Here is a 14,629-nt window from a genome sequence, read left to right on the forward strand (position 1 = left end):
CTGAGTAGGAGATAACTCACTCTCTAAACCCCAGTTACCTCTTCTGTCAAGTGACAACACGATGACCAGGAAAATCCCTTTCAGCTGGTGAGTCCCTACTTTCTAGTCTATTCCTTCCTTCTAGGTTCAGTACAAAGGAGCACCTCTTCCTCTCTCCTGCCCATTTTTTCATTCTAAGTTTCTTTTCCCTCAGCTATCAAATATGAAGATACCTCCTGTACTTAAACTTAAGGAAAATTTTTCATTCAACTTACTGCTGACTCTACTCTCCTGTCTCCATCCTTTTATGCAACCCAAAACTTGCCAATACATGAATTGCTTGTGAAATTTCATTTCCTGATCACAGTCAGCTCTTTGTGGTCCTTTTCCAGATCTCTACACACTTTTGCAATTTCTCCCTAGAAAGTCACTAAGGCTTCCCAGACAAATTCAACAACTCTATCAAACTGCCAAGATGGCAGACAGCACTTCCTGAAAGCTCCCAAGGCTTTTAAGACGTTGCCCCATCCTCACATCTTCTGTGGCCCCATTCTGGAAACATCATTTTGCTTCCTTCCTCAAAAGAAGAATTATCAGTGAAATATGAGATCATCAAAAAAATGTTACCAGAGGGAAGAATAATTGCAATTAAAATGATAATGTCACAGCAATTCAGATATGAGGACATAATTTAGATATGATTTATGGAGAAAGAATGGAAAATATTGCTTTCCTTGTCATCAATCACATCCATTGCAATTCATGAGCAAAATCAATCTCCTCTTCCAACCTAACTAGGTACCTATCTTTTTTTGGCTATTGAAATGTTATTGGGTGGAGAACTGGAGTCTATACTACTCTGAATTCAAATCTGATATAAATGGTAGAAAATAAGCTATCTGTGGATTTGGGAAGACTTCTGTAATATGCTTCAAGAAGTTGTATAAAAGGGAGAGGAATAAAGATAAAAACAGTGATAAATGACCTTACAGGATGAACTCTGGCTTCTCAGGTCTCTCTGCAAGCCTCAGGGCCTCATGCATACCAGCAGCGGAGAGCTTCCGGTTGATGTTACGGTACTGGCAGCGGAGCAGGCTGCGGTAGGTCGTTCTCAGGTCTCGGTTAAAGAAGGCGTAGATGAAGGGGTTGATGAGGGAGTTGGCATAGCCCAGCCACAGACATGTCCTTTCCACCCACAGCGGGATGCAGCTGCAGGAGGTGCCACAGATGAAGGGCCTGGCAGTTGAGAGAACAAAAAAGGGTAGCCAGCACACGGTAAACGCTCCAACAATGATCCCCAGGGTAGTAGCTGCCTTCTGCTCTCTCTTGAAGATGGAGATGTTCTTCCTCTCCTGCCTGATCAGTCGGGACAGATTTGCACACTCTTCCACCTCCTTCTGGGCCTTCACCACGCCATTCAGGGAGATGACGCTCTCGGGCTGGGTGCGGGGGAAGCCAGGGAACCGGTGCTTGGCAGCGCTCTTCTTGGCAGCCTTGTAGATCTGGTAGTACATGAACAGCATGACAGACATCGGGATGTAAAACGCCACGGCGGTGGAGTAGATGGTGTAGCCGAAATCCTGGCTGATCAGGCAGACCTTGTCATCATTCACGTTCTGGGCCCATCCGAAGAGTGGGGGGAGAGTGATGGAGGCAGACAGCAGCCAGACAGACAGAATCATCTTTGCCATGCATTTTCCATTCTGTCTCACAGGGTATGTGAGAGGGCGGGTGATCCCAAGGTACCTAGGAGGGAAATGGAAAGAGGACAGGTGAATACTGGGATGTAAGTGGTCCACTGAGGAAGTGCTACCAGCCAGACACTAGTGCCATCCTTGCGACATCTCATCTAGGTAGGCATCATTATTCCCATTTTGCAGAAAGATGATCGGAAAAGTTATGCTTTCACTCAAGTTTCTACAATTAGAAGTCAGACGGAGAGCCCTCTGGCCCTAAAGTTAGTCCATGCTTTTTTCATACCTTGAAGTTTCTGATAATCCACACAGTCAAACATCATAAAGGTTAAATAACCTGCCCCTTCCCATGACCCACAGCCACCAAAACCAGCCAGGAGCAAGATATCAAGCTGGATGTGGGATATTGTAACACATTCTCAGAAATCAAAGTCTACCACCCTTGGATAATGATCCCATCGTGGATCACTTCTACTGTCTTAATTCAAGTAGCTTTTAATGCATCTTAACTTCCCCTTTATAGTGTAGCAAAAGCATTTTGTTCCACCCACAGAAATTGGTGAGATATTTTGGGAATCCAGGTTTGGGAATGGGAAGTAGGAAGTGATCATTTTTTTCCTATCCCAGAAAATTCTTACACAACACCAATGTCTGAGGAACATTCTTTAAAATAAAAACAGTTTGTCTCACTGTGCCAGTTTTGAGGTGGATCACAAGAAAGGGCACAACTCTGAAATATGTTAGGCAAACCTAACACTTTCCCTGTGCTTGGTTCTATATAGAGAATAAATATTTCTTCATTTCTATTATGAAGGATTTTAATGCAAAAGGCACTCAGAAAACAGAGAAAACATGTACAGTAACCTCTTTGGCCAAATGCTTAATATTTTTCAGCTTTTCAAAAAACTTTCCCTCTATATTTAATAGCCTTAGCTTTCATTTTGGGAAAGATGCACAAAAGCACTTGAGAAACAAAGACAGATACATGTTGGTCACTTTGTTTATACTTGTAAAAGATACACTCCTGAAACATGAAAAGGAAGGTATAGACAGTCCCTAATTTGCCAACAGATCATATTCTAAAAGTCAGTCAATTGGCAAATTAGAACTTAAGAATTTTCTGCTAGAAATACACTTGATACTTAAATTATCCCACATAAGTCCAAAATCCTGCTTTTACAAGGAAAATGAGTGTCACTACAACACTTGCAATGCAAAATTGAAATACAGTAAAAAGAAATAAGCCAAATTTGCTCATTCATCAAGAACATCTCTTAATTACTTCAACAAATATAGACATCCCTAGGTATTCACAGGGATCTGGTTCCAGGTCACAATCCCCATTACCACCATGAATTCCTAAATCTCTGGATTTTCAAGGTTCTTATATAAAATAGTATAGTGTTTACACATATCCTACATACATGCTCCCATACACTTTAAATCATGTTAAGATTACTTACAATGCCTAGTATGTTACACATACTATGAGCATGGCTGTTGTACTATATTGTTTATGGAAGAGTAGTAAAAAGAAAAAAACAAAGTCTTTATATGTTCAGTATAGTCACAACCACAGTAGGCCTAATTATATAGTGTACCATCAGCAGTTGGTTGAATTTGCAAATACAGAACATACAGAGAACTGATTGTATTAATGAAGCTCCTTCTAAATGACTGTTCTAAATGTCAGAGATACAGAAGTAAATAAGAGACAAAAATTTTGAAAGCAGGAGAAAGAGTAAAACACGTGGGATGAAGGGAAGGACTGAGTCCACAGTAATGCTGAAGGGGATCTCTGATGATTTCCAAGAGCTCAACCTGTTCATGGCACATGAGTGTTCATTTCATAAGTTCTTCCCTACCTTTTCCTTTTTAAGCTGACCCATAAGAACTATCCTTAGGTTAGTTTCCTTAGATCTATCGGATGAAGTTAGGATTATGTTTTGGCTCCCAAATAGAATGGAGAAGAGAAAGAAGGATTTTTTTTTTCCTGAGAATGCAAAAATAAGAACTACATAGAAAGCAAAAAGAGAAAAGGAATCAGGGAGAGAGAAATAAAAGGAAAATATTAAATTGGGATTGCTTTGTGGAATTATTTGAGTTTCAAGCTATGGAAACAAAGTTTTTGGAAAACAATTTAAAATATACAAGGTAACCCCCAAAGAAAGATATTGGTACTCTCTGGAGGCCCACAATTAAGCTGATCCTTGCTGAAGGCTGAATGCACACATTTCACTAAAACAAAACAAAACAAACAAACAAACAAAAAACTCCTTACCTTGCATTGCTTCAGGAATTTGTGGGTTTCCTGAAGGAAGTCCCTTACAGATCCCTCTTCTTGGATCTAGCCCTTGCTCTCTACCAGTCTCTCTGGAAGTAGGATTTGGGGCTCCTTCCTTGTTTTCCAGCTCCCCTATGCAGACTTTCTCAGGACTTGGAATAAAGAATTTAATATAAAAGAAGTAGTCATTTTAAAATTAGTAGTAAAAAAATGGATCTTCATGAATTCTGACAACTAACCAGCAATTCAGGTAAAAATAATATTGACTTCTTACTTTTCAACTTATTAAATACAAACCCCATGTGGATGAAGGATTAAAAAGTAAAAATTAAATCCTAATACTACTATGAAAAAGTGAATGTATGTCTTCCATCCTGAGATGACAAAGATTATTCTTAACTAGGATAAAAGCGCTTATGTCTAATTATTGACATGGAACCAACAGAAGACTGCATAGAAAATAACATATAGCCCTCAAATATAAGTAACAGTATTATATAATGTATTAACCTTACATGTAAAATTAGGTCTATGTTTATATCTGTGGGTGTATATATACATTGTGTGTGTATGTGTGTGTGCGCCGCATGCGCACATGCCTACTGAGATGGCCAAAGAATATCCACCAGAGTATCAATAGCAGTTTTACTGAAGTTATAGAGATTTTAGTGGTTTTAGATTTTATATATATATATTTTTTACTATGCTTGAATTTTTTTCAATGAACATATAAAAATTACTATTTTAGTTTTAAGAACAAAATAACACATTTAAGAAGATTCTGTGATCCTTTGCTGAGAGCCACGGCCAAGTCTGTATGGCCCCTGGCATTTTGGCAACAGTATTGATTGACAGGCGAGGCATTACTATCCGCCTCTGCCACAACTTTTGAGTTCTCCCACTATTTTGAAGTTCTCGTGGGGATTTCCGGGGATTCCCTGAGAGTTCCCATTGGTTGGGGAAGTGCAGGAGGAGGATTTTCCGGGAGAGAGATTTCCGGCTGGGGGTTCCTGGACAAGCCTCGTGGCGTTCGGGAGGATTCCCTGGGAGCTGTGTGAAGTGTTTTCCTGCAGTTTAAAAATAAAGTTTGTTCCTGCTTCAGTGGCTCGTGATTTGTGCCCAGCCAGACTGCGGCATTTGGTGGCCCGTACGGGGAACGTCTGAAGCTTCGGGGTAAGTGAAATTGCTTGCCCCTAAGGGAAGGCGAGAGAATGGGTGACCATTTTAAAAAACAATGTGTTCTTGTTTTGATTTGTTTTGTGTTTGTTTCAAGCTGCCTATCCCTAGAATTTTCTCAGGCAGATTGGGAAAAATGGTTGGCACAAGGTTTGAAGTTGTTCGCTGCTGGGAGCCATTAGCCAAGTAGGTCTGACAATTTCCTTGCCAGCGTACCCCATGTTGCAATGACATTGAATGTAGGTGACCTTGCTCAAGGACCAAGGCAGATTAGGGTGTTCCCGGTTTAAGATAATCGTGTTTAGGGCGTTCCCAGTTTAGGTTCCAGGTTTAAGGTTTAAGATTATTCCTGCTGGGAATAGGGCGTATCCTGCTGCCTGAGTTCCCCTTGAGTTCTCACGGGATTCAGAGTATTTTTTGAGAGATAGAAGCCCAGTGGAGGTGGATTTGGGCAGAGAATGTGGATTTGGGCAGAGAACGGGGATTTCCCCAGAACGTGATTGTAGACGGCTGGTGTGAGTTCGGGAATAAAGAGTTGCTGTTTGAATCTACAAGCTGTGTGGTGGCTCGTGATTGTGTGCCCAGCCAGACTGCGGCATCTGTGCCCAGCCAGACTGCGGCATTTGGCGTCCCGTGCGGGGAACTTCTGAAGCTTAGAGGTAAGTGAAATTTCTCACCCTTGAGGAAGAGCGAAAAAATGCGTGACCAATTCAAAAAACAATATGCTCTTGTGTTGATTTATCTTGTTTTTGTTTCAAGCTGCCTATCCCTAGAAATTTCTCAGGCAAACTGGAAAAAATGGTTGACTAAAGGTTTGAAGTTTGTCGGCCCTGAGGAAGAGAAAATTGATACAACGATTTTTTATTCCGTTTTTGTTTCATTCAGTTTCGGTTTTGTTTTCTGTTATCTTATTGGGTTGCGTTATCTTTATAGTAGATTAGAAATTAGCAAAAAACAAACCGAAAAGATGTTAAGTAAATTGTTAGAGGTACAGACCATGGAGAAAGACATTTTAGGTCAAGCCAAAGAGAAGGTCTCTCGAGCTAGTCAGACAGAGGAAGAAAATTTAAAGGAAAAGGGGTTGTTAGGAAAAAGGCCACAACAGGAGGCTGTTACTAACTCCGTTTTATCACAAGAGGGCGTAATTCAACCAACAGCCCCACCGATGGACACAGCTGAGTGGCCCTCAAACCACGTAGTTGATAAATGGGATCCTGAGACAGGACCTCAAAGATTAGCATGCCCTGTACTTGAACAGGCAGGAGAACAGCGAATTCACCGTGCTTTAGATTTTAAAACAGTGAAGCAGTTAAAGGAGGCTGTAACAACCTATGGTCCCCAAGCTCCCTTCACGGTAAGCATGGTCGAGTCCATTACTAACTTGGACATGACGCCAAAATATTGGGCTAGCATGTGTAAATCTGTTCTAAATGGAGGACAATATTTGTTATGGAAGGTTGCCAATAAGGAATTTTGCGCAGAGACAGCTAGGCGAAATGCAGCAGCCGGTTACCCTCAAAGAAATCTAGATATGTTGTTAGAAAAAGGACCTTATGAGGGTCAACGGCAACAAATTGAATATGATCCTGCTATATATGCACAAATTGCTGCAGACGCAGTTAGGGCATGGAAGACTTTACAAGGACATGGAGATTTACAAGGTCAGCTATCTAAGGAAATACAGAGAGCTAATGAACCTTACGCTGACTTTGTAGATAGGCTAATTCAAACGGCTGCCAAAATTTTGGGGGATACAGAACAAGCAATGCCATTAATAAAACAACTGGCTTATGACCAAGCAAATCGTTGCTGCAGAGAGGTTATTAGACCATGGAGACATGAAGATCTAAACACATATATTAAATTATGTAGAGATATTAATGAACAAGGGCAAGTCTTGGCAGCTGCCGTACAACAGGCTTTAGATGCCAGGCCAAAAACATGCTATGACTGTGAACAAACAGGACATTTTAAAAGGAATTGCCCCATAGGAGGAGGGTTTAACAAAAGTAGGTATCAAAGGAATAGAATACCGGGTATTTGCCCACGATGCCGTAGAGGGAGACATTGGGCTAATGAATGCCGTTCTCAAACCACCATTGAGGGTACTCCTTTATCAAAAAACGGACAAAGACCAGGTATTTATCCACGATATCGTGGAGAAAGGCATCAGGCTCCATTGCCAAAAAACGGATGGGGGGGCCCAATGCTCCGGGGCCCACAACCACAAATATACGGGGCAGTGGAGGATCCCAGCAACACCATCAGGGTAGTGCCCAGGACACATTGTCCATGAAATCCCTCATCAGACAAACCCGAGGGAGCGCAGGGTTGGACATCTGCGCCTCTGCCAGAGCAGTATTAACTCCAGAGATGGGAGTTCAAATCATTCCCACAGGAGTAAAAGGACCTCTTCCCCAACGAACAGTAGGCTTATTATTGGGACGTAGTTCATCTACATTAAAAGGACTTATGATAAGTCCTGGGGTAATTGATCCCGATTATGTAGGTGAAATAAAAATTATAGCTAGTTCTCCAAGAGGTATATCAGTAATTTCACCTGGAGATAGAATAGCACAGTTGTTAATAATACCCAGCCTACATGATAAATTTTCCAATAGTAGTATAGAAAGAGGTTCCAGGGGATTAGGCTCCACAGGTGTAGATTGGGCTGTGTTGTCTTTAAATTTAGATTCTCGCCCAATGCTAAAACTAAATATTCAAGGTCATGAGTTTAATGGGATACTAGACACAGGAGCTGACCTTAGCATCATCTCTCGTCAAGAATGGCCAAAACATTGGCCATTACAACAAGCCACTCAAACGCTTCGAGGCCTAGAAGTGGCGACTAATCCCCATAGAAGTTCTATGATATTAGATTGGAAGGATCCTGAAGGATGCGAAGGAACTATACAGCCATATGTATTGGATCATCTTCCAATAAATTTATGGGGAAGAGATGTCCTAGATCAATTAGGTTTGACGTTAACAAATAACATCAATCCTAATGCGCCCACTACTAGGGCTAGACAAGGCTTTGGGAAAGAAAAAAGATTAGGAAAACAAGGGCAAGGTATAGCAGCACCGATACAAATAGATCAAGGAACAGACAGACATGGGTTGGATTTTCAGAAAGGGCCACTGAGACAATCAAAATTACTTGGAAATCAGAAAGACCAGTGTGGGTTCCTCAGTGGCCCCTGACTAAAGAAAAGATACAAGTAGCCCATGATCTGGTCAAACAACAATTAGCGGAAGGACATATACAACCTTCCATATCTCCCCATAATACTCCCATTTTTGTCATCAAAAAGAAATCTGCTAAATGGAGATTATTGCAAGATTTAAGAGCCATTAATAATGAGATGGTAATTATGGGACCTGCTCAATCAGGGATTCCTCAATTGTCTGCTTTGCCAAAAACCTGGCATGTTTTAGCTATAGATATTAAAGATTGGTTTTTTTTCAATTCCAATTCATCCCGAGGATAGTCCACGTTTTGCATTTACTATCCCTGCATTAAATCATGAAGGTCCTGATCAGAGATATGAATGGAAAGTACTCCCTCAAGGGATGGCTAACAGCCCAACTATGTGTCAAATATATGTTAACAAAGCAATCCAGCCACTTAGAAATCAAAATCCAGAACTACAGATATTTCACTATATGGATGATGTATTATTGGCACATAAAGATAAAAACATATTGCTGGAATGTTATGCCACACTTACAAACTTATTAAAAAATTATAATCTAGAGATAGCAATAGATAAATTACAATTAAATTTTCCAATTAATTATTTAGGAGTTCTATTATCCTCAACCATGCTCCGTCCACCAAAAATTCAAATACAAGTAGATCAACTCAAATCACTTAACGACTTTCAAAAGTTATTGGGAGACATAAATTGGATAAGGCCTTATCTAGGTATACCAACAGGAGAGTTGGGACCTTTATTTGATATCCTAAAAGGTCCATCAGATCCAAATTCACCCCGCATGTTAACTCCTAAAGCAAGAAAGGCATTAAAAATTATTGAAACATATATGGAAAATATACATTTGGATAGAATTGATATAAGTTTGCCTTTATTATTTATTGTACTACCAACAAAAAATATTCCTAAAGGAGTATTTTGGCAAGAAGGTCCATTATTGTGGATACATTTATCTTATTCTCCTAACACTATTCTTACTAGGTATCCTGAGGCTGTACGACAATTAATACTCAAAGGAATAAAAGCAGCGAAGGGAGTGTTTGGAATTTCTCCCAATAAAATTATTACTCCCTATACTATGGATCAAATTGATGAGTTAGCTAATGAGTTAAATACTTGGGCAATAATCATGTGTAAATCTAATGTTACATTTGATAATCATTTACCATCTAATCCTTTGTTGTCTTTTTGGTCTAAACATCCTGTAGTTTTTCCTAAAATGACAAGAAAAACACCTATCAAGAATGCTCCAAATATATTCACTGATGGGTCAAATAATGGTACAGCAGCAGTAGTTACCCCGATCAAACTTTTACATTTTTAGTACCCAAACAATCAGCTCAAAAGGTAGAGCTTAATGCAGTTTTACAAGCTTTTTTGATGTTTAAAGATTCTGTATTTAATTTATTTTCTGATAGTCAGTATGTAGTTAATGCTATAGTATCCCTTGAAGATGCTGGTAGGATTTCCCCTTCTTCTACTGTTTTCTCTTTGTTTTCCACTACACAAAGTCTAATCTGGGACAGAAAAGATCCATTCTTTATAGGACATATTAGGGCACATACAGGATTGCCTGGAGCCCTTAGTTTAGGCAATGATTTAGCAGATAAAACTACACATGACATACATATTTTCTCTACATTTGAAGAAGCTACAAATTTTCATAAAGGGTTTCATGTTAATGCTAATACTTTACAAAAGCGTTTTAAAATAACTAAGGAACAAGCCAGACACATAATAAAACAATGTCAAAATTGTGTGACATTTTTACCACAAGTTAATCTTGGAGTCAATCCTAGAGGACTGATACCTAACCACATTTGGCAGAAGGACGTCACACACTTGCCAGAATTTGGAAAATTAAAATATTTACATGTTACAGTTGATACTTCTTCTGCATTTTTGATGGGCTCCCTTCATGCCGGAGAAAAAACTAAAGATGTTATAGCTCATTGCTTACAAAATTTTGCCACTGTGGGCGTTCCTAAACAGTTAAAAACCGATAATGGTCCTGGCTATACCTCTACCTCTTTTAAACAATTTTGCTCATCATTTGGTATTACTCATATAACAGGAATCCCATACAATCCACAGGGACAAGGCATAGTTGAAAGAGCTCATCAAATTATTAAAACATACTTATTAAAGCAAAAAGAGGGAATTGGAAGGGGGTATATATCCCCCAAAGATAAACTTAAAATAACGCTTTTTACTCTAAACTTTTTAAATTTGGATTCATCAGGACTTAGTGCTGCGGAAAGGCATATGTATCCAAAAAATGTACATAAGCCTAAAGTACTTTGGAAAGATATTCTAACAGGACAATGGAAAGGTCCTGACCCAGTGATTGTCTGGAGTCGGGGCTCTGTTTGTGTTTTTCCACAGGGAGAACAGCAGCCGATTTGGATTCCAGAGAGATTAACTAAAACAATTTCTACAGATCGAAAAGAAGATGATTTGACTCAAATCCATAACAGCTGATATCCAGAACTCCAGCTTGGCCATTCTTACATCTGCGACAGTGATTAACCAGGATGCTTTTTTCAATAGCTATTTTATTATTGCATTTTTCCACATCATAAGGTTCTATTTTTATTTTTTGAGCTCATACAAACCTAGGTTAGTGTTTTTCTGATCATTTTTATTTTTTGACTGTGGAGTTTTTAAACATTGCAATGGAGATTTCACCCAGGTAAAGCTACAAGGCCTTTACTATTTTCTTATGTGTTGTACGTTTGTGTACACTCTTGTGTTTTGTGTTGTATGTCTGTATGTGCGTATGTCCATATTTCTTATATGAGGAGCGCTCATGAAAAAATGGGTCCGAATTATTATTGTTGTTTTTTTTTGTTCACGTGATTTAAATGGTTTGATTTGGATTGGGTGAACAGCTGTTAAGGATTGTTTTTGAAGGAGGTTGGCAGATCTGTTTGTTTACTAATTTAAATTAGGTAAACAGCTGTTAAGGATTGTTTTTAAAGTAGGTTAACAGATCTGTTTGTTTACTTTCACCTTTCCTTTTCATTACATTTAATAATTCTTTTCAGGATAATGTCTTTTTAGCATCATTGCCAGAATTCCCATCTCCATCCCAGTGCCGGTGAACACAGCTTCTATGATAGCTATCACAGTAAGCTGTATAAACTAGATGCATCAATGAATATAACTCAACAAGTAATGCTCAATCAAGGAGTCAACTTACTTTGGGAGGAAACGGATTTGGGGAGGAAATGGACATATTGATAGATTCCTCTGCTTTGAACTGCTTGCAGAACTTGCCTGGACTATGTAACTATCGTTTGGTGCAGCGAATTGTGGTAATGCTGGCATATCTTTGCTGATGGTGTCACTAGTGATGCAATTTTTATTTCCTTGCCAGCGCACCCCATGTTAATTGTGGTAGTGCTGGCATATCTTTGCTGATGGTGTCACCAGTGATGCAATTTTTTCCCAAGGAGCCGTCAATTGGCTTGGTGTCGTGGCATTTCTGTATCCTCCTCCCTTCTGCTAGTGATGGTCTAAAATTTGGGGGCCAATGGCGTATGCTGGACCGGTAGCCAGTGACGCGTATGATCCAATTGCAGTGGTATCAACCTAAGACAGGAGGCTGACGCCTAAAGGTCAGTTTTCCGATGACGGGTAAGAACCATATGTTGAATTGGACAACCTACCAGGCACGGTCCTTAAGCCACATTAACCTCACTCCCCCACTGGCACCAAGGCCAAATTTGGGGGCCAACAGAGGTGAGGCAAAGAACCTCACCCCCCCACTGGTGCATAGACCTATCCACAAGTATGGCTGTATGCTGGACCGGTAGTCAGTGACGGGTATGATTCAATTGCAGTGGTATCAACCTAACACAGGAGGCTGACGCCTAAAGGTCAGTTTTCCGATGACGGGTAAGAACCATATGTTGAATTGGACAACCTACCAGGCACGGTCCTTAAGCCACATTGCTTGTTGTTTAATTAATCAGAAGGGGGGAGATGCTGGGAGCCATTAGCCAAGTAGGTCTGACAATTTCCTTGCCGGCGTACCCCATGTTGCAATGACATTGAATGTAGGTGACCTTGCTCAAGGACCAAGGCGGATTAGGGTGTTCCCGGTTTAAGATAATCGTGTTTAGGGCGTTCCCAGTTTAGGTTCCAGGTTTAAGGTTTAAGATTATTCCTGCTGGGAATAGGGCGTATCCTGCTGCCTGAGTTCCCCTTGAGTTCTCACGGGATTCAGACAGTATATTTTGGAGATAGAAGCCCATTGGAGGTGGATTTGGGCAGAGAACGTGATTTTGGGCAGAGAACGTGGATTTCCCCAGAACGTGTTTGTAGACGGCTGGTGTGAGTTCGGGAATAAAGAGTTGCTGTTTGAATCTACAAGCTGTGTGGTGGCTCGTGATTGTGTGTCCAGCCAGACTGCGGCATTTGTGCCCAGCCAGACTGTGGCAGTTCGCCCCTGAGGAAGAGATAGAAATAGACCACAAATGCACATATCAAGAAAATAGGAAAATTGATACAACGATTTTTTGTTCCGTTTTTGTTTCATTCTGTTTCGGTTTTGTTTTGTGTTATCTTATTGGGTTGCGTTATCTTTATAACAGATTAGAAATTAGTAATAAATAAACTGAAAGAGTGTTAAGTAAATTGTTAGAGGTTCAGACCATGGAGAAAGACATTTTAGATCAAGCAAAAGAGAAGGTCTCTCAAGCTAGTCAGACAGAGGAAGAAAATTTAAAGGAAGAAAGCTTAGAGGAGAAACAGCTATTAGGGAAAAAGCTACAACAGGAGGCTGCTACTAACACCGTTCTATCACCAGAGGGCGTAATTCAACCAACAGCTCCCCCTATGGAGATAGCTGAGTGGCCCTCAAACCCCGTAGTTGATAGATGGGATCCTGAGACAGGACCTCAAAGATTAGCATGCCCTGTACTTGAGCAGGCAGGAGGGCAGCGAATTCACCGTGCTTTAGATTTCAAAACAGTAGGCTTATTGTTAGGACGCAGTTCTTCTACGCTAAAAGGACTTATGATAAGTCCTAGGGTAATTGATCCTGATTATGAAGGTGAAATAAAAATTATAGCTATTTCTCCAAAGGGTATATCACTAATTTCACCAGGAGATAGAATAGCACAGTTGTTAATAATACCCAGCCTACATGATAAATTTTCCAATAGTAGTATAGAAAGTGGTTCCAGGGGATTAGGCTCCACAGGTGTAGATTGGGCTATGCTGTCTTTAAATTTAGATTCTCGCCCCATGCTAAAACTAAATATTCAAGGACATGAATTTAATGGGCTACTGGATACAGGTGCAGACCTTAGCATCATATCTCATCAAGAATGGCCAAAACATTGGCCGTTACAACAAGCCACTCAAACGCTTCGAGGCCTAGGAGTGGCAACTAATCCCCATAGAAGTGCAATGGTATTAAATTGGAAGGATCCTGAAGGATGTGAAGGAACTATACAGCCATATGTATTGGATCACCTTCCTATAAATTTATGGGGACGAGATGTCCTAGATCAATTAGGTTTGACATTAACAAATAACATCAATCCAAATGCGCCCACTATTAGGGCTAGACAAGGTTTCAGGAAAGAAAAAAATTTAGGAGAACAAGGCATAGCAGCACCAATTCAAATAGATCAGGGAATAAATAGACATGGACTGGGTTTTCAAAAGGGGTCACTGAGGCAATAAAAATTACTTGGAAATCAGATAGACCAGTATGGGTTCCTCAGTGGCCCCTGACTAAAGAAAAGATACAAGCAGCCCATGACCTGGTCAAACAACAATTAGCGGAGGGACATATACAACCTTCCGTATCTCCTTACAATACTCCCATTTTTGTCATTAAAAAGAAATCTGGTAAATGGAGATTATTGCAAGATTTAAGAGCCATTAATAATGAGATGGTTATTATGGGACCTGCTCAATCGGGGATTCCTCAATTGTCTGCTTTGCCAAAAACCTGGTACGTTTTAGCTATAGATATTAAAGATTGTTTTTTTTCAATTCCAATTCATCCTGAGGATAGTCCACATTTTGCATTTACTATCCCTGCACTGAATCATGAAGGTCCTGATCAGAGATATGAATGGAAAGTACTCCCTCAAGGGATGGCTAACAGCCCAACTATGTCTCAGATTTATGTTAACAAAGCAATACAGCCACTTAGAAATCAAAATCCTGAACTACAAATATTTCACTATATGGATGATGTATTGTGAGCACACAAAGATAAAAACACATTGCTAGAATGTTATGCCACACTTACAAAT

The 14,629-nt window shown here is 40.1% G+C and overlaps 1 protein-coding gene across 2 annotated transcripts in view; it reads right to left on the bottom strand.

The window, feature by feature from the left end:
* Htr7 (5-hydroxytryptamine receptor 7) overlaps positions 1-14,629 on the bottom strand; it is a 90,986-nt gene that overhangs the window by 7,917 nt on the left and 68,440 nt on the right. The window contains exon 2 of one of the 2 annotated variants that reach the window (XM_058581076.1): positions 970-1,725. In XM_058581076.1, the coding sequence (XP_058437059.1) occupies positions 970-1,725 (756 nt within the window). Of the gene's footprint in view, positions 1-964; positions 1,726-14,629 lie in introns of both variants that reach the window. The other variant, XM_046450154.2, reaches the window with a different exon arrangement.

Source organism: Marmota monax, unplaced genomic scaffold (assembly GCF_021218885.2).
Source record: "Marmota monax isolate L192 unplaced genomic scaffold, Marmota_monax_Labrador192_F-V1.1 WCK01_AAM20220418_F8-fsc00004, whole genome shotgun sequence".
Classification (NCBI taxonomy): Eukaryota; Metazoa; Chordata; class Mammalia; order Rodentia; family Sciuridae; genus Marmota; species Marmota monax.